Source organism: Sparus aurata, chromosome 12, assembly GCF_900880675.1.
Source record: "Sparus aurata chromosome 12, fSpaAur1.1, whole genome shotgun sequence".
NCBI lineage: Eukaryota > Metazoa > Chordata > Actinopteri > Spariformes > Sparidae > Sparus > Sparus aurata.
The window spans coordinates 17733374-17755604 of NC_044198.1; the positions used below are offsets into that span (position 1 = coordinate 17733374).

The window sequence follows — 22231 nt, forward strand, 5'->3', positions numbered from 1 at the left end:
CGGACCCAGGAGAGGCTCCTGAAGAAATTCAGACTCTGTGGCTGCAGCAGGATGTTTCAGAATGGTTAGTGTGTCTGAATATGTTACTTAGTTTGTTCATAGGTGTTGTTACATTGCTAATGGCTAACAGCTAGAGAAAGCTGTGTTTGTCTCCAACACAGTCTCCAAACTCTTGGACACTATTTGCATCGTCTCTGTCTCCAGTCTGCACATGTTTCCAGACTTTTTACTGTGACAATCAAACTCCCTTGTAATATTACTCAGAGGCAACTGTAAATACTATCAAAACGCGGCGACACTTACCTGTGGCTCGGGTGCAGTTGCTGTGTCCCGTATGGTTGGGACTGATCTTTTTATGGGGGTCAGTGTCAAGGCAAAGCCAGCTTTGTACTGACCCTTGTTACTGAAGCAGTACGACGTGAAGTGGTTAGCACACACAAACAAACTTACACGAATCGCAGCCGGCATGTGGTCGTTAAAAATTAAACACAACCACTGTCTCTTTTGTTGTTCTGTAGCTGGGACAGAATATAGGCACTTACATTGATTAATACAACCAACAACAGTGCAATTTGCGTGTCTAGCTCTGAGAGATGACATTGTGAAACACTGCTAGCTTACCGCTGGACACACCGAACTTCACCTCGGGGATGAACACCCCCCTCTTGGATATCTCCTATCATCACGCAGAAGAGGCCGGCCAATGAAAATCTCTCCTTTCGTTACGTTACGACAGGAGCTGAATCTGATCAGCCTGTAGGAGGGCCTTTTTACCAGTGGGTGGGCTGCAGAGACCATGCAGGACTCGTTTGCTTTCCTTATTCTGGGAGTTGGCAGGCTCAGGGAGAACCAGTTTATATATGCAGAGACCAGAGAAAACGTGTTTTTCATAATATGGGACCTTTAAATGTAGGGGGTAAAAAGTTAAAGTCCAAAGAAGCTTCTAAAACTTGATTAATACTGATATATCCTACATGTCTTACTGGGAAACTGCTACATTAGGAATAACACCTAATTTGCGGGAACCTGTTTACACGATGCCAATTACATTCTGAATATCAATGGAATATCTGTGCGTGTAAACACAGTCATTGTCAGGGTCTCATCCACGGACACAGATAGTAGGGGGTAAAGGATGTCTTGGTGGATGGACTTGTGGTGTCGGAGCTCAGTGACGGCACTCGGCGATGATATAGATCGCCTGGGAGAACAAAGGAGCCCGCCACAGTCTGGCCCGCCACGAGAATGTCAAAACATCAAGTAACAGGATTGGCAAGACACACACGCGCGCACACGCACACGCACACGCACACGCACACACACACACACAACCACCCCGGCCACCCACACACGGATACGCTTTCCTTTGTCTCTCTATTTCTCTATCTACATTACTTGCATATAGCTCAGCTCCGTCTATCTCGCTCTAATTCCTCGTCTCTCACATCTATTCCAAGGCTGTCTGGCCGCACATGGCTCCTTTTGGAAGTGGCCACGGCTTTTTTATTTTTTTTTATGTTTGCGTGCCATAGTTTTGAAAGCTCAGCAAACAATGAGGTGGACAAATGGCAGATTAGCGTTTGTGTAAATTAACAATGTTGCCATTAAAGTAACCATCGACCTCTAATTTAATGAGACAGCGGAGAGATGGCTGAACAAGAGATGACAAGACGGAGTGCTCGGAGGCAGACGGGGAGGCAAGAGGGAAGGAATGAGAGAAAGTGAGAGTGAGGGAGGATCAATTAGGGCAGTATTTTTGGCATGCCGAGAGAAGCCAGGGCAGTAGGGGATGCCTTTTCCATGACGTCAGCGTTTGGACACACATCAGTCGAGCCGGTCCGCAAATCAATCAAGGCCACCATAGAATCGTTTTCTCGCCGCCTTGAAGAATTTATGGCAGCTTACAGTATCTCATGACTTTGAAATCCACAGATCTGAGTGGCACTGCACTGGCGCAACGTCCCTAAATAATACTGCTTTTGCCTTTGCTTTCATTGTAAATGAGAAAAGCTCATCTCACCCTCGGGGTGATCTCACTTGCAGATCAGCAGGGCTCACAGTCTTAATGAATGTAATGATGACATCACCCCCATTAGAAGTAATTCAGTTTTTAAATCGGCGCGCAGGATATTTCTAGAAAATCTAAATGACCAATCGTTCCAGCAATACATTTTATAAAATAAAGGTGATGTCCTCATCAGTAAAAGGTTATGCACAGCCATGACAGCCCTTTTTTAATCACATGAAGAATATACATAATATACAAATGGGTTCCACCAAGTTTTGGGTGGGTTTAGGGTGTGCAGCACTGGACTCAGAACAGTCTTATTTTGATAAACAAAGAGCCTAATATTCGTCAAACATGTGCCAAAAGGGATAAAACATCCAGTGAGGAAGAGGAATGCATGACGTAGCATCACTTTTGCTGTGGTCACACGGTCGTTCTGGTTAAATTTGTTGTTAAATATAAGCACCAGACCTGATTAATCTCATCCCTCGTAAACAACTGATCTGAAATCTTAGAAAAAAATCATGTAAAGCATGTACTCAGAGAGAAGTCAGACAAACTAGGAGTCTGTTATGTCTTCTTGTACTGCATACGGCATAACAAACTGTTATTAAAAACATGAAGGAGCCCAAGATCAATCAAATCTGTTACTCACTGTGAAGGCAACAGGGTGAGCCCCTGGGTTTAACTTCTTCTAGCTGCTAAATGGTTTGACAACTGTGACGTTGGTGTTGATCTGTGTACTTGTGCAATCTTGTTTGTTTCCATTCACTGCTATACTGTTCTGTATTTATTATTCATCCGCTACCTGTCTGTAAGCCAAATTACCCCTCGGGGAGACTGAAGCTTTACTCAACATTGTACTCAACAGACAATCAGAGAGGGAAAAGACACCGGTTTTAATAACCCCACTAACGTGTCATGACGCACAGACACAGCACACAAACACAGTACTATCGTATAAGTTTGTGGTAAGTGAATGGTGCAAAAAATCTGAGAGTCATACAAGTATATCAATATGTAGCCTGACGTTGAATCCTGACACATGTTGCTTTTTGGCGCTTGATTTACACCTCTTGCCACTATGGTTTTTGGCACAAAACAGGGTTGTGTCCTTGATTATTTTCTACAAAAACAAAGTTTTGAAATGATGTGTGCAACTTTTTTATAAAGCGAACAGCCTTTAAGATTTGGAGGGAAACATTTGGGCCAAGCAGCCTTGTTAATGATCAAGTGTAAGACCAGTACCAATACCAGTAGAGGTCTTATCAGGCTCTTGATTAAGACAAGTGCAGCTGGCTGCAAACAGATGTGCCCTCAGACGTAATTCCGACGTAAATTCTGCTCTTATCAGGGAGAATAACACTGTGGAGAATGCCTAAACAAAGATAACACTGCTACAAAGTTGGAAATTAGGCTCTTGTTGCAGGTTGTTGTTAGTGGAAGCCTGATTTCTGGAGATTAAACTAATGGTCATTCCCACACTATTCTTCATCCACTGTCAGAGATTGTAATAAACTCAAAATTGTGAATTCTTTTTATCTATATAGATGGTTATTGTGTTGTTGGCACAGCTGTTATAAAATCTCAACAACTGCTGACCTCTTTCAGGCTCTTTTATTGGAAGTATTTCATCATCTTTATTTCCCTGTGAACAGTCACACTACCCCGCTCTTCCCTCTTAGGCCACTTGTCAGCGTAAATGTGTCCATGGCTCTCTGTTGTATACTTAGAAGGGTTAGTAACCTAGACTGGTAAAGCACATGTATGGCTACATGGAGAGTGGGGAAAATGTTACTTGGATCACTATGGATCAGGTTTCCCATAGCTTTAAAACCCGGCTGCTTCTTTAAGAGGGGCAGTTGCTGTTGCTGTAGTTCCCAAAACAAACCAAGGCCACCAAACAGTAAGAGGATTATAATCACAAGACACTTAACACAGCCTGAGAAGACGGTCAAAAGCTGAGAAAACAGGTGAAAGCTGAGAAGACGGTGTGTTTCATGTGTCCAGTGACAGCCACAACAACATCTGGGTCCTGTCTCATTCACCCTGTATTGCTGCTCTTGCAGCTTTGCTTCAAGATGTGGAGGGAGGCAAAGAGAGCTCATAGGAAATGCACATCTATGCAATACTCCATGGGGGGAAAAAAAGAAATTTGAAGACAAATATACTGTATTTCTAGCCTGCATTGTCCTTCTCAATAGCCGAAACTGGCTTAACAGATTTTAGTGCAATCCTATAAACCGTCCAGTGATCAATCAACATAACTTTTGAATTGTTTTTGACATTGATTGGTTGTCAGATGAGGTAAATGCATTCACTAACAAATCCACAATCAGCAACATCAGATAGACTTGCCTGTTTATTTTTACACATTGACAGTTTGATTTACTGTCGGTGTAAATGCATGATATACAAGGGTGATGGCTCTCAATGCATTAAATGACCTCAGGCAGGGTCTGTCTGTTAGCTTAATGTGAAATAAGTGAGCAGTCAGTTTTTTCTTTGAGTTTACCAAATACTGCCTCTTGTCAGATATCCTTGTGCATTCACTAAAGCCTTTTTCTTCCCTGACCTAAGAGCACATTAAAGAACGGAAGCATACACCACTCCCACCACGTTGAGACTAAGTACGCTTCCCCAGTTAACTCGACCCAGCTGTTGTTCAGGAGAAGTTAACAAAATTCACCCCCTGAAACAAAATAACATTTGCAGTGGGAATTGCAGACACCCAGGGGAGGATGTGGGATTGCATATAATTCCTCAGACATCGTTGTTTGGGAAAAAATGCAAACATGGCCACAACATAATGTTTAATGAAAGGTCTTTGTATGTTAATGGGAAAACAATGAACTCATAAACGTGTGGTCGGAGAAAGGATCAAGTCAACTTAGCAATAAATAAAGGTTTTGTCCTACCATCCAATGAAAAACTATCATTTTACTACTACTGCAACTATTCGTGCGTTGCTTAAAGCATGATAACCCTGATAAACACTCTGGTCTCCTTTTTATCAACCAGTGGGAACCAATACCCTTCTCTGCCACTCTCAACCACCCCTGCCATCTTGACACTGCAGAATGTTTTGCCTACCTTGACCAAAGACAGGGACAATACCTAGTTCCACCAAGCCAACGTCAGCAGTTCTCTTCTGCCGAAACAGGCTTGGTTGACATGTAAATCCCCTGCCACACATTTGCTTTCGACCCCCACAGAAGTTGCAGTACGTCAGACTTCCTAAAACTTCATGACTCGCTCAAAATTCCAATGAAGAAACACTGCATTGCTCAGATCAGTGTTTAACTGCCATTCACATCCATCTGGGTTTCTTGGTCACCTGAACATCTGAGGAAAGTGATATAAAGTGAAATATACCTAAATGCTGTTCATTGCTAGGCACAACAGACATATCTTTCCTTGCTGTAACAATCAATCACAATTGGAGCTCCTCCATAGGCACTTGTGGCCATGCTGAGTCAAACTGTGTCGTGATGATTCGCTTTTCCATACTAGTTTTACCAGACCGAGTTGAGACATGCCACGCCCAAGATGGACCTTCCCCAGACTGTGCCCAAAACGCCTCCAAGCAGCTTCCCGTGGCGCCTTGACCGTGGCCAAAGCATGGCAATGTCCTTTCTCCCCCTAAAAGCAAGCCTTGTTATCTTGAGATAATCAAACCCGAGATAGGAGTATGTCAGTGTTTTGACCATGTTCATCTAATTGTGTAGCTTCCAACTGAATCTCTTTGGTTTAAAGCTCTTCAGTGTCCATGATTGTACTTTCAGACACCTGCTGTGTTTTACTGGTTCATCGTGTTCGTTTTCAGCTGTTGAATACCTAAATAACGGGGGACTTTCATTGTAAAGATTTTATAAGAAATAAAACATGTTTACAACTAAATTGTTAGTTGCTATTCTTTCTTTCCCCGTGCAGCGGGGAGGAAGACCATTTACAGCTGCTCCTTTGATCACTACTCAAGACGAGTGCGTCATTGGTTAAAGACACACCTTCAAGCAGGCATCCCTGTTGTGATGGAAATGAAAATCTCTGCCGCGCAAGGCTGACGTGCTGTGTCAAACCAAGTCAAACAGAGCCAGTATATGGTGAACCCAGCTAGTTCTCCTTAAGTTATACAAAATGTAGTTAGCCAGAATTTGCTTTCTTACCTTCTGCACCAGAAACGTTAAGTTCAACTTCCAAAGATCCAATTTTTGTAGCAAATGGTCAGCAAAACTAAACCCCCAGCTGTACTCCTGTCAGACCAGCACTGCACCGGAGCCCTACATGGAACATTATAGATCGTGGTCCCTTGTTCTTTCTTCTGGCTACTGAGGCCACCATGCATTTACATAAAAGCTCTACTGGTTAAAGCACGGGGCTAGGTTGGTTTTCCTATTCCAGGAGTGGATGTGTTACTTTTCAAAGATGTGTACTATACAGATATTGAAAGTACAGACAATCACTTTACTTCGGACCAGCGTGCCTCGGTATACTCTACTAGGAGCTACATAACACACCTAAAAGGGCACACGGAAAACAAACCCCATACTATAATCAGATGGCAATTTTCTTCCAGCTTTTAATATGTTGTATATAGTTTCATCAATACACAAAAACATCTTTTTCCCGTAAGTTTAATATCCATTTTCTGTGTATTTTTACACCCATTGCGATCTGGAAATAATTAGGGACTTTCCATACTTCACAGACCTGCACAAAGACCTTGAAACTAGATCTGCACTAACAACAACAAAACACAATTTATGACTCATGTTTACGCATATGATTAAGAAAAAAACAGCCACAATATATCAGTTACTCAAGTGACTTGGAAAACTTGGCAAAAGGCATAGGCAGACTTACTTGTAGAGACTGTCGGGTTCCAGGCACTTGAAGACCACTGAATACAGCACAGAGTGAGGATGGTCTCCAGTCCTCTTCCCGGCAACAACGCAGGATGAACCCAGACCAGAGAACAGATCGTCCATCAGGCTCAGAACCTCACCTGGGAGACAGATGAAATTAAAAGGAAAGATGAAAGGAAGCAAGGATGAGTTGAAGATAGAAAGAAACAAAACGAAAAGCTTTAGAAAAGTATCACATTGCATGTTTTAACATCGATCATACTTTTATCCTTCAACATTATGTTTCATCCATTGTTCTTATTGAAACAAAAGAATGCCACATGTTTTGGTTCCCCTCCATTTTTCAACACAGGAAAAACCATGGTGCACAAAATGAACTTAGTCATGAATTAATTCCTGCGTTTAAGAGAGCAACTCTTTCCTTATCAATGACTCTGGTGTTGCGAGTTTCACCTCTACCGGGTCCCGTGGGAGCCATTTCACCAGCACCAAGCCCAAGGCTAAATTAAATATAACCTTTCAATGGCAGCAAGCCTTACACACTACATTATAGAACTGTAGGAAAACAGGATTTCTTCCCTTTATGGGCACATGGTCCTGTTACAATGATGTCTCACTGTGCACCCCGGCGACTCACAAAAACACTACTTCACAAGTTGTGAAATATCTTTCATGTCAGCTTTCGGGAAAGGCAAGCGACGCACAGTTGTTCATTTAGACACACACATGCACGCAGCAGTTTCCAGTGCTCATGGGGGTGATGGAAAAAAAGAGGGAGCTGTCAAAATAGTTTAAAAGCTCTCAAACGGTTGGATTTCCAACTATTTCTACACAAGGTAAAGGGCAGCTTAGTTTTAGCTTATGATACATGGGCCAACTTATAAACACAGGGAGTGAGTCTGGCTGGTAGGGCACAAGGGGATGGTAAGAAAAAGATTGCAGAAGAGAGGAAAAAGAACTGCACGAATGAATGATTTGACCTTTTCGCAGAAAGAGCTCTGTGTATAGGAGGTTTCCCCCAAACACATTCCTGCACTGCTGCAGGGTTGAATGTTTTACCTTTTTAAAACATGAATCTAAAACTGGATTTGTCTATTCGGTTGCTAAAATTGGCTGAGGGCTACAAAAGAAAATGTAAATATACATATCAGTATGTCTAAATTTGCAATTTTAATGTTTTTGTCAAAACCATGGATGTTGATGAAGGACTGCGTTTGACCAATACATTTCAAGATGGAATTCTCATTTGTTACCTTTCAGTTTAAACAACTTACATCATCACAAACCTTCATTTTTCAACTTTCTTAAACCTCAAGACCACCTACATACAATGTTTGTAAATGCTCTGATAATCTTCCTTTTACTCAAAGTGAAAACAGACAGATTATGGTCTGGTTTGTCAACAGGAAATTAAGAGGCCAGACGTTTCACATAAAGACAGCTTTCAGTACAAATGTCAATTATATTTTATAACACATTAACAAAGCCCATATTGTTCCACTATTGATACTATTAAACTTGAACAATAGAACCCTTGCAATTCCAATTCAGTGCTGGGATCCAAACCCTTTACATCAATGCATTTGTTTGCATTATTATTTATGGAGCAGATCTGTGCTTGATTTTGTTACACTCCAAATGTTTTCTTTGTTCTTTCTGACATTAGTTGGGATCAATTCAAATTGGTCCGTCTCCGAGCGAGGCCATCTGCTCTGTGTTAGCTATCAACAGGAGTGATAATGAAGATTTACAAGTTTGCAGCTGGCTAATTTTATGCTTGTATATACAATGGGTACAGTATTTACAACAATGTCTGACACTACCATCTTGCAACAGCAAATTTGCCTCGGCAGAAACGTAATGCTGCCTCAGAAACAAAACATAACGAGGGAACATTTTTAAATGGACGTATCTGCAAAGTTGCACAATGTTCACTCTTATCTGAACATTTAATAAAATACTGTTTTTATGGTTTTGTTTATTCAACTCAAATAACATGATTCAGACTGGGGTAGGATTGTGTTATTGGTTAAATATGAAAATATGAATTGTGGTATTGTTTTGACTGTCTCACTGTGTGAACACAAATAAAGCTTGATTGATTGATTGAAAAAGGTCAATGATGACATACAGCACAAGACAATTGCACCCTTATCTTACCCTTACCAAGGTGTTTTGGGAGAACTAGATCTAACCATACACAGAATTCAGGATATTAAAAATGGTCTCCAGCTTTAAACCACCATCTAGACTTTTTCCGAAATTTGTGTAGAGCAAAATGTAATGTATATGTCAGCAAGTTACCCAACCGGCCAGCACAGATGAGGACATCCATATCATACATCTTATTTTACCATTTGATTCTCATCAGCTTTAACTGTGTTAAGGTGGTGGTGATCCAAACCTCATATATAACATTCCTCACATATCATAAAATACAATTTCCCAATACACTGTGAGCTTGGTGGGAAGGTTAACGCCTCGGATATGCTGTTAAATTTCACATTGATGTTTATTTTTCTAAAATGTGTGCTGCCAAGTTTTCCTAAAGAGGGTTGAATAAATTCTTTCTTTACTTCACTCTTTTTACAGCATTGAAGGACACAATCATCTGCAAAGAGAAGAACAGTTTTTCTGACATCGGGCAACTATTATGAAACTTTCCCTCTATCCTGTTTTTGACGAGACTTATGTCCACACCAATTGAAAGAGAGAGAGCCATCTTAACTTCTTGATTGTTTTAAACTGCGCTGTATGAAAAACAAGGGCAGAGGTGCTCAGTTCTCTCACCTGCCTGAGTTTATTCAGGGCAACGTTTATGTTAACGGACCAAAATTTGGTTGAACAATAAATTATCCCTAGCAGACCACTTAATCTTTCACAGATATAATTGGTAATGATCTATTTTCCCGTTGACCTGAATCAGTCTGCATCCATTTTGCCTTTCAAGTCTGTCCCCCCCCCGTTTTTTTATTGAGCAAAACCACGAGAGGAATGCCAACTGAATGCCAGATTTCTGCTACTTCACAAAGGCTAAAAGTAGAAAGAGACAGCGCCAAATACAATGTGGATTAAAGTGCAGTAAAAAGGAGGGAAGGAACAAGGAAAAAAAACAGGAGAGAAAGACACAAACAATGTGAGACGAACGAAAAAAGGCCGGTCAGTGCTCTGATGTTTTATGATTTTGGATGCGGTCGCAGAAAGGAATGATGATGTCAATGGATGTTTTGACAATCAGAATAAATCAAGTAGCTGATGCGTGAATACAGTAGAGCTCAGGAGCAACCACTTGTGAGTTATTTATGGGTAAGTTGATGTGATTATAACACAGGATTGTGCTCACACATGAATGCTTTTATTATCTCTGGCGTAAGGCTAGATATTGATCATTGCTGGGTCAAAAGTATTTTCTTTTGTTTTTCTCTACAGCCACATTGAAAATGTAGCCTGTAGACAAAGATAAACATCGAGAGAACAGAGCACGTGCTTTCCCCGAAGACTTTTGACAAAAAAAGGGGCGGCGTTGGCCTAAAACTTCAAGAAACGAGCTTTGCCACCAGAGGTTAAAATCTCTGGACCGGCAGGATACATTTGGGTAGGTCAAGTTAAAGGCTGCGCTTGCTCCACCCTCATTATCTCCACTGAGGTGCTCTTGAGCAAGGCCCAATTTTGCCATGAATGCATAACTCATTTCCGATTTATCAGCCACATAAAGCACAGAATATGCAATTACCGAGATTGCTGATGAAAGTGTTTGTACACTGTTTTTTGACACATTGGGGCCTGAACCACTACTTCAAACAAACTGGCGTGACAATATCCACGTGTGCTAAAACAATTAGAAATACGTAATGTCTTCCATCAGCGCATGGGCAGGGCAGCATGAGCTTAGCTTTGCTTAGCAACACAAGGCAACGTGTCATAATTGGACATTACATGTACAGTGTTAAATAGACCACTGACAGCCCGAGGAAGTGCTTATGTATCTTTGATCTGTCTGGAAGACTAAACAAAAGACAAATGTCTTCGGTCTGGTCTTTGGTGGCTCTTGAGTGGCTTACTGTATAATTATCAATTTAAGGACTCAGCAGGAGAACACAGTGTGTGTTTTAGTTCTTTTAACAATCATATACTCTTATCCAGCAAAGCCACACACATTCCATGGGTCAAAACCTCTTTAAACAGAGCCATCTGAAAGCTATAAACTGTTATGCAATTACATAAATATAAGACCCGTATGCAGGCTTTGTGGGGGTACACAATGTACCATCATTTGTGCACAGTCAAAGGGCTGATATCAGCTTTTCTGTGTGTAAAACAATTGTAAGAAATGAAAATAAAATACCGGAACAATCCAAACCTATGGAAGCTGAGAACAGCCATTCCTGCGCCTAAGCCCCTTTCACACTGTCTTTACAAGGCAGACATTTTTTAATGCCGTTCACAGACTTCACTGGATATCGCTCAAAATTAAAAGATGCTCAAATATCAAAGCAAAATGTCTCGCACTTTCAGCCCACAAAGCAACGTTACAAGACCAAATAAAAGAAATGTGGCAGCAGGTAGTGTCTCTGGCAACTTACGGCATATTGTGCAAATGTCGAATTTATGTGTGGAAATGTCGCTGTCACCCAACTGTCCTCCTTACTCTTCATCACACTGCTGCACGGAAAACAGTGTCTGTCCTTTGACTCACAATGGCTTTGTTTTCTTCCACTATTGTGTTGTTGTAGTTACTGTCTTGGCAGCTTATATAGAAACCAGTCACCAGTCCAAATGTGGAAAAGTCACCGCAACCTGTTCAACCCTCCCTGGACTTGCGGAATCTCTGTTTGAAAAAGGGGCTTTATTTTAATGCTGTTATCTTGAGATTTCAAATTCTTTATTTCGTAATCTACAAAAAAAAGCTTTATCTTGAGGTGATGAGCTTATCAACCCGACAAAGCGGAGTTTTTACTGTGTGTCATCGTCCATTCTTATGATTATAAAGTTGCTCTGTCTGTCTTATCACCTGTAGTTTTCTAACAACAGCGAGATAAATGAACCTGTTATGAAGAGAAAACTAGATTTGTCATCTCGAGATAAAAAAAAAACATCAACGGTCATCTTGGCTTCCGTATGAACCTACATCAGTTGTTAGAAGAGGAATGATATGTACAACAAAAAGGAGCAGCAAATGACAGCATGTGAAATGCAGCATACGTAACGTTAATTCCAACACATAGCAAAGAAATAGTTATATCAACGGCCCTGCCTTCTCTCCCTCCTGATTTAAGAGACATCAAATACAAGGTTACACCACCTGAACTTGCAACTGATCCCACATAAGAACACTGAAAGACAGTGCTGGCACTGTGAGAGTGGTGAAAGGCATCTAGAAATAATATTCACTGCATATAACCATTACCAAGCAAAGCAAACATTATTTACGAGCATTCATATCTAAGTCAAGGAGAAGCAGTCAAACTGAAAGACAGATTTTTTTTTTTATGTCTGACCTTAGAATTGCAGAAACTAAGCACGCAAGCCCGGATTCGTTCTCAAGGCCTGAACTACAACTACGTGTTAATCTCTACAAACTTGGCTTGAAGCTTTCAACATATGGCAGCAGTCTCGCTCTATATCGCTCCTAATCAAGCTGCTGCTTGATTCAAAGGAGAGAAAAGGAAATACCAGCAACACTCATTGTAACAATTTATGAATCAGCAGCACATGTTCTTAAGCCCAGACAAAGGCGACATTTTAAAGCACAGTGATCTTTTCTAATAAATATATTTTTTCTTGTTTCCCAGCGTTAATAATTCATCACTCACATATGAGAACATATGACTCTGATTTGGTTCACTTTAACATACTCGCTATTTTGACACCTTGCCCCTCCTGCTCGCTACAGCCTTCTGTTTTAGAGAGTGCAGAAGAAGAGGAAGAAGAGGAGGAGGACGAGGAGCATACCTGATTTCATTCAGTATCACAGAAGAGGGGAGGTGAGGAAGATGTGTGTGTGTGTGTGTGTGCGCTCAGGCGAGGGAGTGTAGACTGGGATGAGGAAATGACACGCGGCGATGAATCGAAAGTGGAGGGTTCACACATGCAAATGACGGTATGACTCAACCGCTACACTGGAAGTGTTTTAAAAAACTCACTGGCACACATGTGTGGCTGTCTCTGTGGAAGTCTGTGCTCATTTCTATGGAGGACCCTCAATCATCTACTTCCTCCAAGGTGGTAGTTTTTTAAGTGCTTGCATACCAATCTAGAATTAGTCAATAACACTTAGAAATTGAACCCATTTAGTGCACAATAAGATATTTCAACCCACCCAGAAGCAGCATTTATGGTTCTACCCTTCTGAGGGGTTCCTCACGGGTAGGCCTGTGGTCCGTCAACATTTCTGTCAATACCGAAGCCAAAACAGCACACAGCTGGCAAAAATTAAGGCCCCCGAAATTCTATTACGGTAAAAGCCATTTTGCGTGTTCTCCAGCTTACATGGCGATTAAAACCTCATGGTAAATGCCAGGTGACCTTTTTAGTGAGCAGAGAGGGGAACAAATAATAGCAAATCATGGGAACGTGACGAGAGCATACGAAGAGAACTGCTTCGATTCAAACGCAGACACACACACACACACACACACCACACACACACACACACACACACACACTCACAGGCCTCGTTACTATGATGTAGTTGCAAACAAGGCGGTGTTTATTTGCACAGACCAGTGTCATATACGGTGTCTCAAAGGGCTTCGCCGGCCCGCAACAGCAACAACAGTTCCTGACCCAGAATCACTGCTTAGAATTCTCTAAGAAGATGAGGAAAACCCCTCTCTCTCTCTCTCTCTCTCTCTCTCTCCCTCCCCCCCCAAAAAAAAATAAATAAATAAAACATCTGGAACATAACAAAACACACAAAAAGAGGGCAGCAGACGGGGAAATTTAAAGAGAGATCCTTCCTCTGTGGGCAGCTCGGGGTGAAAAGTAACTGTAAGCGGGGAAAGGGCAATAACAAAAAAGTGAACATGAGCGTTGCAACAGTAGAGAAGTGAAAACCCAACAGTGGAATTGCGTATACACAATGCAATACACAATGAACATGCATACAATTCACAATGCACCATATGCACAGCTACGGCACTTGAGGGCAAGCACCGAGGCGCTTTGACCTGATTTGTCCCCCCGGTGGCTGAACATGCAGACAGGTGAGTACATGGTGGCATTTTCGACTGATGTGGGAAGCCAGACTTATTTTGCTGTTATCCTTCACATATCATTACAATTACACTACTGAATTCAGGCACAGTGTAATTGCCTGAGCCATTAGCTGTTTGTGTGTGTGTGTGTGTGTGTGTGTGTGTGTGTTTGCGCGCGCGCGCGTGTGTGTGTGTGTGCGTGTGTGTGTGTGTGTGTGTGTGAGCGAGAGAATTAGAGAGAGAGTGTATGTGTAAATCCTCAAGGTCAGTGGGTTCACACATTAGGAGGGTTTTTTTCAGCTCAAAGTGGAAATTTGAGGGAAAGCAAGCAGAAGAAAAAACACTAGTAAAGCACTGTTCATTCACTTTCTTAGCCACGAGGTCAATTCAGTATAGATGACGTATAAATGCACTTGTCCAACACATGCACATGATTTACTGACATGATTTAAACGACGTAACTTGTTTATGTTGGATTAATAATATTTTCCTGTCACAATAGTTATCAATAGTCGCCAATGTCGTAAACCATTTGCCAGAGAATATCATTACACATGTCACTTTCATGTTTCAGACGGCTATATATACTACAGGGTAGCTTGTTAATTTCACCTAAGGTATCATATTATCATCAACACTATTTCATCTTTATTTATTTGTTAAGGTTTGAGCAATGGCGGATGAGTAGGCCAGATTGTAATGCTATTTATTAATATTTTATGAAATGAATTGCATTTTCAAGGACATGAACATTCTCAAAATCGCATGAAACTCTTGGCATGGGTGAGGCAAAATGCACCCCCTAAAGAGCAGCCCTCATGAAAAGATTCACCTTGATGAGCGAAATTCAGTACGATGTGTATGATACCTTCATTGACACAAAAGCCCCATGTTGCCGTGACCTTAATCAAACACAAAGTCACCCATTTTTAATTTGGTATGACTTTTTTGCCATTTACAGGCACTGTCCTTTAACATGCTCCTCTTAAAGATTTAACCCCAAAGACTCTAAGATTGTCAGAGCACCTTAGGAACTCAATGACGAAAAATGTGTTTATGTTCGGGTTTTCACTGAATAGCGGTTATTGCAGTGTGTCTTTCAATGTTTCTTCAAGACATATGGACTGGTTGGTACCCTAAATCCTGGCAACAGGACGTAGGCCTTGTTTGACAGTAATCAATGGATTTCTATTAGATTTTCATGGTGCTGTCTAGACTGGAAGACTAAATAAACTCCTTAATGTAGTATCCAAGACGCATGATAATTCAGGTCAGTATCGTCCATCGTTGACAGGTAACAAGGCTACAGCTGCTGCATGCCTCAACAGGCACAACTGTGCAAGGGCCCACTCAACACTGCTTGCAACATTAACTTCATTTTGAATTGTGTTATTGAACAAATGTAATGGATTCAAATATACATTATTTGCCTCTGGAATGTTGTGGGGAAGCAGTAGTCTGGCACTTAGGTAAGGACATTGTAAATGATGTAAAAAGTTCAAATACTGGAATAATAGTACGATCTGTATTGCGTGGATGTATCAAACTCTACTACAATATTTGCTGGTCTCTATTTTTCTCACATGTGAAGTGTTTTTTCTCTTCATCCCCTATTCGCTTCCTCAGATTACATTTCTGTTTGTCCTCAAACAACCCCCTTTCTCCTGTCTGCTTCACTGTGTGTCCCTCTCACTTTGTGGACCTACTATCAGTCCACGCAACAGCACAGTGCATTCTTTTTTTTTAAATAAACAAAACACAAGCTTTACGTTAACAAACAAATCACAAGCTTTATATTTCCTGTGGGCTGCCAAACCTGTTCGGGGCCTCTCCTGTTAAACTGTCAGCACTCAACGTTCCACTCCCCACACCGAGCCTACACGTCACCTTCCTCCCTTCCTCTCTCGCACTCTCTCACACACACACACACACACACACACACAAACACACACACACACACACACACACACACACACAGCAGACATTGCACAGGTATACACAAGCTGTCACAAGGAACCTAATGCCACCTATGGCAGGAAATTCAAGGTACAAAAAAAAAGGAAAAAGAAACAAGACACACATTTAAGTGTGCTTATGTGTGGGAGGGGGGCTGGGGGGTTGCAATTGATTTGTGGTGATTAACTAATGGCACCCAAGGCAGATATTTAGAGGCAGGAACAAAGTAATGTGGGAAACAGATTTCTCCAAGCAGGTTGAGTTGCACATAATTGTCCAAGTTTTTCTAATCAGGTAGAGGGACATCCCTTTGGACAACCCTGCTGAGGCATTGTGCTGGCAGAAAGATACATCATTTATTCATGAAAACAGTTTTTTCATGGTTTGAGAGGGAAGGCGAAAATAGACTAGAAACGAATTATGTGCATGTTCTTTGATGCAGAATCATACAGTGTATTCTGTATGCCCTTATGCACACATAGACTCAATTCGAACTGTCAGTAATTCAAGGGTTGTGTAACAAAACATGACCTGATGCTACTACTGCATCAGGTCATGGAGATCTCCTGTTTGGTCAAGATGAAGACTCAAGAGTGCAACGTGTATTCACTGATATATTTTGTTGTTCCCAGCTGCTCCTTTTCACCTGGCAACGAGGACAGTCATCTGTGGGGCATGTTGCAATCATCTCAGTAGAAATCACATGTAAATAAATGAATAAATATAGAAAAAACAACAGGGATAGGGCAGAAAAGCCCTGAGACAACAATTAAAGGATCATACTGCCCTCAAAGTATTTCCAAATTGAAGAAGCCAAACTCTCAAAAGCTCGGATGGCTATATGCTAAACTTTCTTTCTAAATTTTGCACACCATCTGCTGATCATCATCAACTATACTATGTGTTATTTCTTGTGTTGAAACATTTCATGTTTTGTTTATTTACTTCTGCTGTATATTTGACAGGTTCAACAGCCTATCATTAGCATAACAACCAATCAATGCAGCCTGGTACTTGTTATCTAATTCTGTGAGGCAAAAGTAGCCTAGCATACTCTTGAACAAGATTGAGAATCTGAAGCCATGTTAGTAGCTATGTGTGCTCTGTGTTAATGCTAAAATTAATACATTAACGTACTTACAATGACAAGGCTGAAATGCTGATGTTTGGCAGGTGTAATGTCTACCATATCCATCATCTTAGGTTAGTGTGTTAGCATGCTAAGTCTTTCTAAGCAGCACTTAATGTGCCAGTATTTGGTTGTAAACCAAACTGTTAGATAAATCAAATATTTGATGTGATGATGAGGAAAGATGAAAAGTTAAGGTGTCACCAAAGTTATTACAAGCAACCTGGATGGGAACATGGATGTCCTATCATACATAGTAAAATATCAGTCTCAAGGTGGCCACAAAGAAAGCATCATGGGAAAAACAAAGTCGGGGGGCTGTATTGTCTGGGGATCAGTGTGCCTGTGAGTCTCTGTGCAAGATATCATGGCAATACATCTGGCTGATGACGACTATTGATCAAAATGGCGGACGAACAAACAGCTGACATTGCTATCCACTGAACATTGCTCCTGGTGTAGCTAAGAGGTGCAACTACTCCTCAAAGAATTTAACCTTTGGTGCATGTATTATAAACCCAATGATAACAATCCCCTGCTTCAATCTATCAATTAAGACTAAGATTAAGAAGAACCTAACCCCCCAACACTTGCCTAGATATGTGTTCCTACAGTTAACCAAGTAGTTATCTTGACTAAGCCAAATCAAACTGCAACCGTGCAGGTCCGGTACGCCTGTTGCTGGCACGATACCTTGGGAATGGTGATATATGTAATTTGGGGGTCAATGGCAATTAAACATGGTGTTTGCATTCTACAAAAACAAGGTACTCTGCCAAAAGGAATAAACCATGCACCTACACTTGTTAGCTGTTTCTTTTACTAAATTATTAAAAAAAACATGTTCACTATAACATTTCCTGAATGTCTTACCTGATGGGATTAGATGTTGATGAGCTGCAAGTAATTCAATGGACAGTTTGGTGGGACTCTTACATCTTGATAACATTTGCAAGAGTAAAGAGTATTACATCAGAGCCTTACAGTTATCTTAAATTAATCAACCTACCTCCAGCTAATATTAATTGAGTTTTCATACAGGTCATGGTATAATCAAAGATAAGAAGGGATATTAGTATTTAAAGTAACATATGAGTCTAAATTAATGATTTAATGGCAAAAAATGAATTATTTGATCATCCTTTAGGACAAATTGGACATTTAATTTCACTTTCAACCAGTCAATCACACAGTACAATGATATTTCTGCAGCTCTATGGACTGACGATATTACAGACACAAGGTCAACTGAGGTCAGAATTCAACAGAAGCGACCGCAAATGGTGAATATGCAATTATATCATGCAAACTAGGCTTTACTTTTTCCCTCATGGAATGTCAATGTACCAAATAATTCTCCACATTCAACAGCCCCATCTTACTTATGTTACTAGCAGCGTGGCCGTTGCCCTGCCTGTTGGCCAGGTTCGTTGCATTAGACCGTCTTAGGTTCCCGGATCTGCAGGGAACACTGGCTGAGAATGGCATGCTGTTTGAAAATAGGCAGCCCCTGCACCTTCTGCATAGCAAGAAATTCGGATGTGTGTGGTGGTTTGTCGTGGACTAATGGCCCTCTGGGTCCATGTCTACCATGTTGATGAGACCCACGTGTGGTCTGTTTTTATTGCCCCCAGCTCCTTTTACAGTGGCTCTGTCTCCCCCTGGTTCTGTACTTAGCACTAAGAATAGACCTATTGGTGTTGACAGGCTGGCTTGTGTCTTACGGTGATGTTGCACTATATTGACTGGTTGATGAGCAGTGCCATCCTCCACCTGCTGTACTGCTAGACTGGTGGGCTCTGTTGACTTCAGTAGACTTGTAATGGGTGAGCAATTGTTGCTTGTCTCTGACACTGAGACAAGCTCATGCCCCCGAACTCTTTTAGTGTACCAGCTTGTACACGCATAAACTAGCGAAGCTTATGTAAAGTTGTTACCCTATTTCCATAGGGCTGTGTCAATGCTGGAGAAATGTGTGGTTGCACCAATTCTGATTCTGGTATCAGGAAACAAAAATGCTCAGGATTGTTTGTATTTCGTTCAAACTAATCACACTTGTTCAGGCGGGACTAAGTCCAGGGTGCATTAAGGGTGCCCCTGCAAAACTTTTTACATGTAGGGAAAAACTGCTAGCTTGTCTACTTTGTTTCGTAAGCGACAAGTTTAGGGTTAAGGGAACTTGCAATTTTCAGCTTGTAGGTTGCTAGCTCAGAGGTTGTTCCTGTTGGGACACCAAGTCAGTTGTCCTTGGTCATTGGTCACAATTACTTTACACATTGTTCATTCTGTAAAAAAACGTTGTGTTTTGTATTTTTAGGCCATTGTGGACACAAATACTCAGCAGCAAATGTGTCTAGGCAATGATTGTAATAGCTTCAAATAAATCTACGCAGGGTTGCGGGTCCCTTCTTGTTCATTAATGCAGAGCCACTCCATCATGACTACATATTTGTTTCTTCCACCTTACGTGTTTGCAATGCCCTGAATTGCAGAGTGAGACAAATCAATCCCAATTTAATGCTCAAATGCATTTTAAATCGATTTTTTAGCAAACACCGAATTCTACAAAGTTCAAGTCCAGACCACCCCAAGTTGGGTCATTGCTTCAAAACACACAAACATCTCATTAGCATCATTATGACTGATGGGGACAGAATACCCCTAAAAACACAATGATGAATGAAAATTAAGGCACTAAAGGGCGCCATCCCTGTCTTGTTGTAACTACAATTTCATCAAGGATCCATTCATGTGAGTTAGAGGTTCCATGAACACACATATAGTGTCTACATCCAAATGGGGGAACTGAGGGTGTGCAATGGTTATTTAGAGAGATGGATCGACAAAAAATGAAATGAAAGTCTAGACCTATGGCGAAGAGAGAGAGAGAGAGAGGGGGGGGGGGGGGGGGGGAGAGAGAGACAAACAATGTGTGTGCAAAGAGGCAAAATGGGAAAGGAAGCAAAAAGGGAAAGGGAATGCAGAAAGCCCTTGGCCCCCTGCCTGCAATCTGCAATCTGCTGATGGCGAGGCTCGTGACGAGGAGGTGCACAGCGTCCATTTTTAGCGATGAGGTCATCTTTAATTAACAAAACAAAGAGAGTCAGCTGTGTCACTCCAATCTGTTATCTGCACCCATGCTCAAGGACACCGTTTATCTCCATATAATTCAATCTCTTTGAATGAGGGCTTATCGACGCATCAGGGGGCATTCTTGGTCTCAACCAATAATGGAGCTGTTACATAAACTGGGGAGGGGGATGCCACTGACCCTGGTTGCAGAGGAAAGAAAAGGGGGACATGAGGAGAGTAGAGAGGTATGTGACAGAAGAGGAGAGCGAGGCAAAGGAAGATCCACATGTCATGTATCCCAATAAGCTGGCTGCATGAGCTGGGAGGAGGAAACTGGAACTAAAATAAGGGCAAAGATCAAATGGCTAATCTGTTTCTCGGTCCAACAATGCCAGCATGAGGTGACATCATTGCTGTGTAACCCTCAGCGGTGCTGCTGCTGTCGGTGTCCCTCTTCCACTCCTCTAAGACATTGTCTCTCTTTCTCCTCTTTTTATTTTCTGCACATTTTCTTCTCGTATCTCTCCACAATCTTTTCTCACTTTGTCGTTTCCTGACGATTCTTCTAGTTTTGACACTCTGCCCTGCCCTCGGTTGTTCTTGCCATGCCACGGAATCAGGTGTCTTACGCCGGTGACGCGACACAGCGGGAGTCGCAGGTTTTTAATTAGCGTCAAGTGTGTGCATTTGTGTGAGAGTTGTGGGAAGCACAGTGCTACGCTGATGAGTGCATTCACAAAAAAGTGTCACCTCAGCATAAGGACAAGCCACCCAAATTAGCAGCTGACGAGACAATAGAGGGATTGTAAAAATGTGATAATGGAACCCAGAAGCTTTCTGAATTCAGCCAATGAGGGATACTTTTGGTTAAGCCTTTTATTGGGCTAATTTCATAAAATTTTTGGCACCTTTGTTTTTTTTTCTGGGAACTCCCAGTAAGATTGACAGGAAACGGAGCTGAATGACGTCTGACGTTATAGGGTAGGTAAGCCACTAATTATTCCCATGCTGCCAAAATACGCTCTTGCATCCTTTTTGCAAAACAATGTGGGAGTATAAGGTGTTCACTCATTTTAAAAAGTAGCTGTTTGTTTTAATGGTAGCGGTTGATGATTTAACTTTAAATGAAACCAGGTGAGTTCCTTATGACTGACCTAGTTGCAAATGCCAAATCAGAATATCCTTACAGAGTTGTTTATGTGATTTGATTACTGTTAAATGTACATGCTCCGAATCTACATTATCATTCACACAACTTACAGCTGCTTAATATCTGCTGCCTCTCATTCTGGCATTTTGGGCTGATGCAGGTATCAAAGCTACCTCTATAAGAGATTGCGAGTGTCCATTCCAATGCTTTCATCAAATTTCTTAATATCATCTGTGATCCCCGATATCTTCTTACATATCGCAGCTGGTTTGACCTATTGCTGTGGAGGAATGCTGAGCCCCACACTAATACATCAGCACTGCCTTTTTCTTTCAGACGACTCTCTGAACGCTGTCTCTGCCTTGGTGTGCCATCTAGAGGCCTGTGTGAGGCCAAGTGAAGTGGATCACTCATGTTCATCACTGATGCGACTTAAATCAGAGGATGAGGAGAGGCTTGTAAAAAAGTAACTGCATGAGGGTCCGAGGCCCTTTGAGTAGAAATGAGTAGTTTGATAGAACAGGTACAGCGTTACACAAACAACAGAAAGTAAAGGAAAGACTAAGCTACATTAATGAAGATAGCAGACCTGTCTGAGTCATAAAAGGCACCATGAATCCTTTTACCTGCTTTTCCTAATGTTCCCACTATCACTTTTCCATAGATTCAGCTGTATCTGAATCAGACATAACACAATTAAATATTGTTTACAGATAGCATTTCAGGAATATGATGCTCTCCACCTATACAGTTGGTCACTTAGTTGACTCATATTTGCTGGCAGACACACCACAAGCAGGGCTTCATTTGACTGGAAACAGGAGAAGGAAGAAGACAAGGAGTGCGATGACAAAG

The 22231-nt window shown here is 41.5% G+C and overlaps 1 protein-coding gene across 2 annotated transcripts in view; it reads right to left on the reverse strand.

The window, feature by feature from the left end:
- The window catches only part of astn2 (astrotactin 2), a 319763-nt gene that overhangs the window by 15405 nt on the left and 282127 nt on the right, over nt 1-22231 (reverse strand). For both annotated transcript variants that reach the window (XM_030435507.1, XM_030435505.1), the window contains one exon: nt 6872-7013. In XM_030435507.1, coding sequence (XP_030291367.1) covers nt 6872-7013 — 142 coding nt within the window. The remainder of the gene's footprint in view (nt 1-6871; nt 7014-22231) is intronic.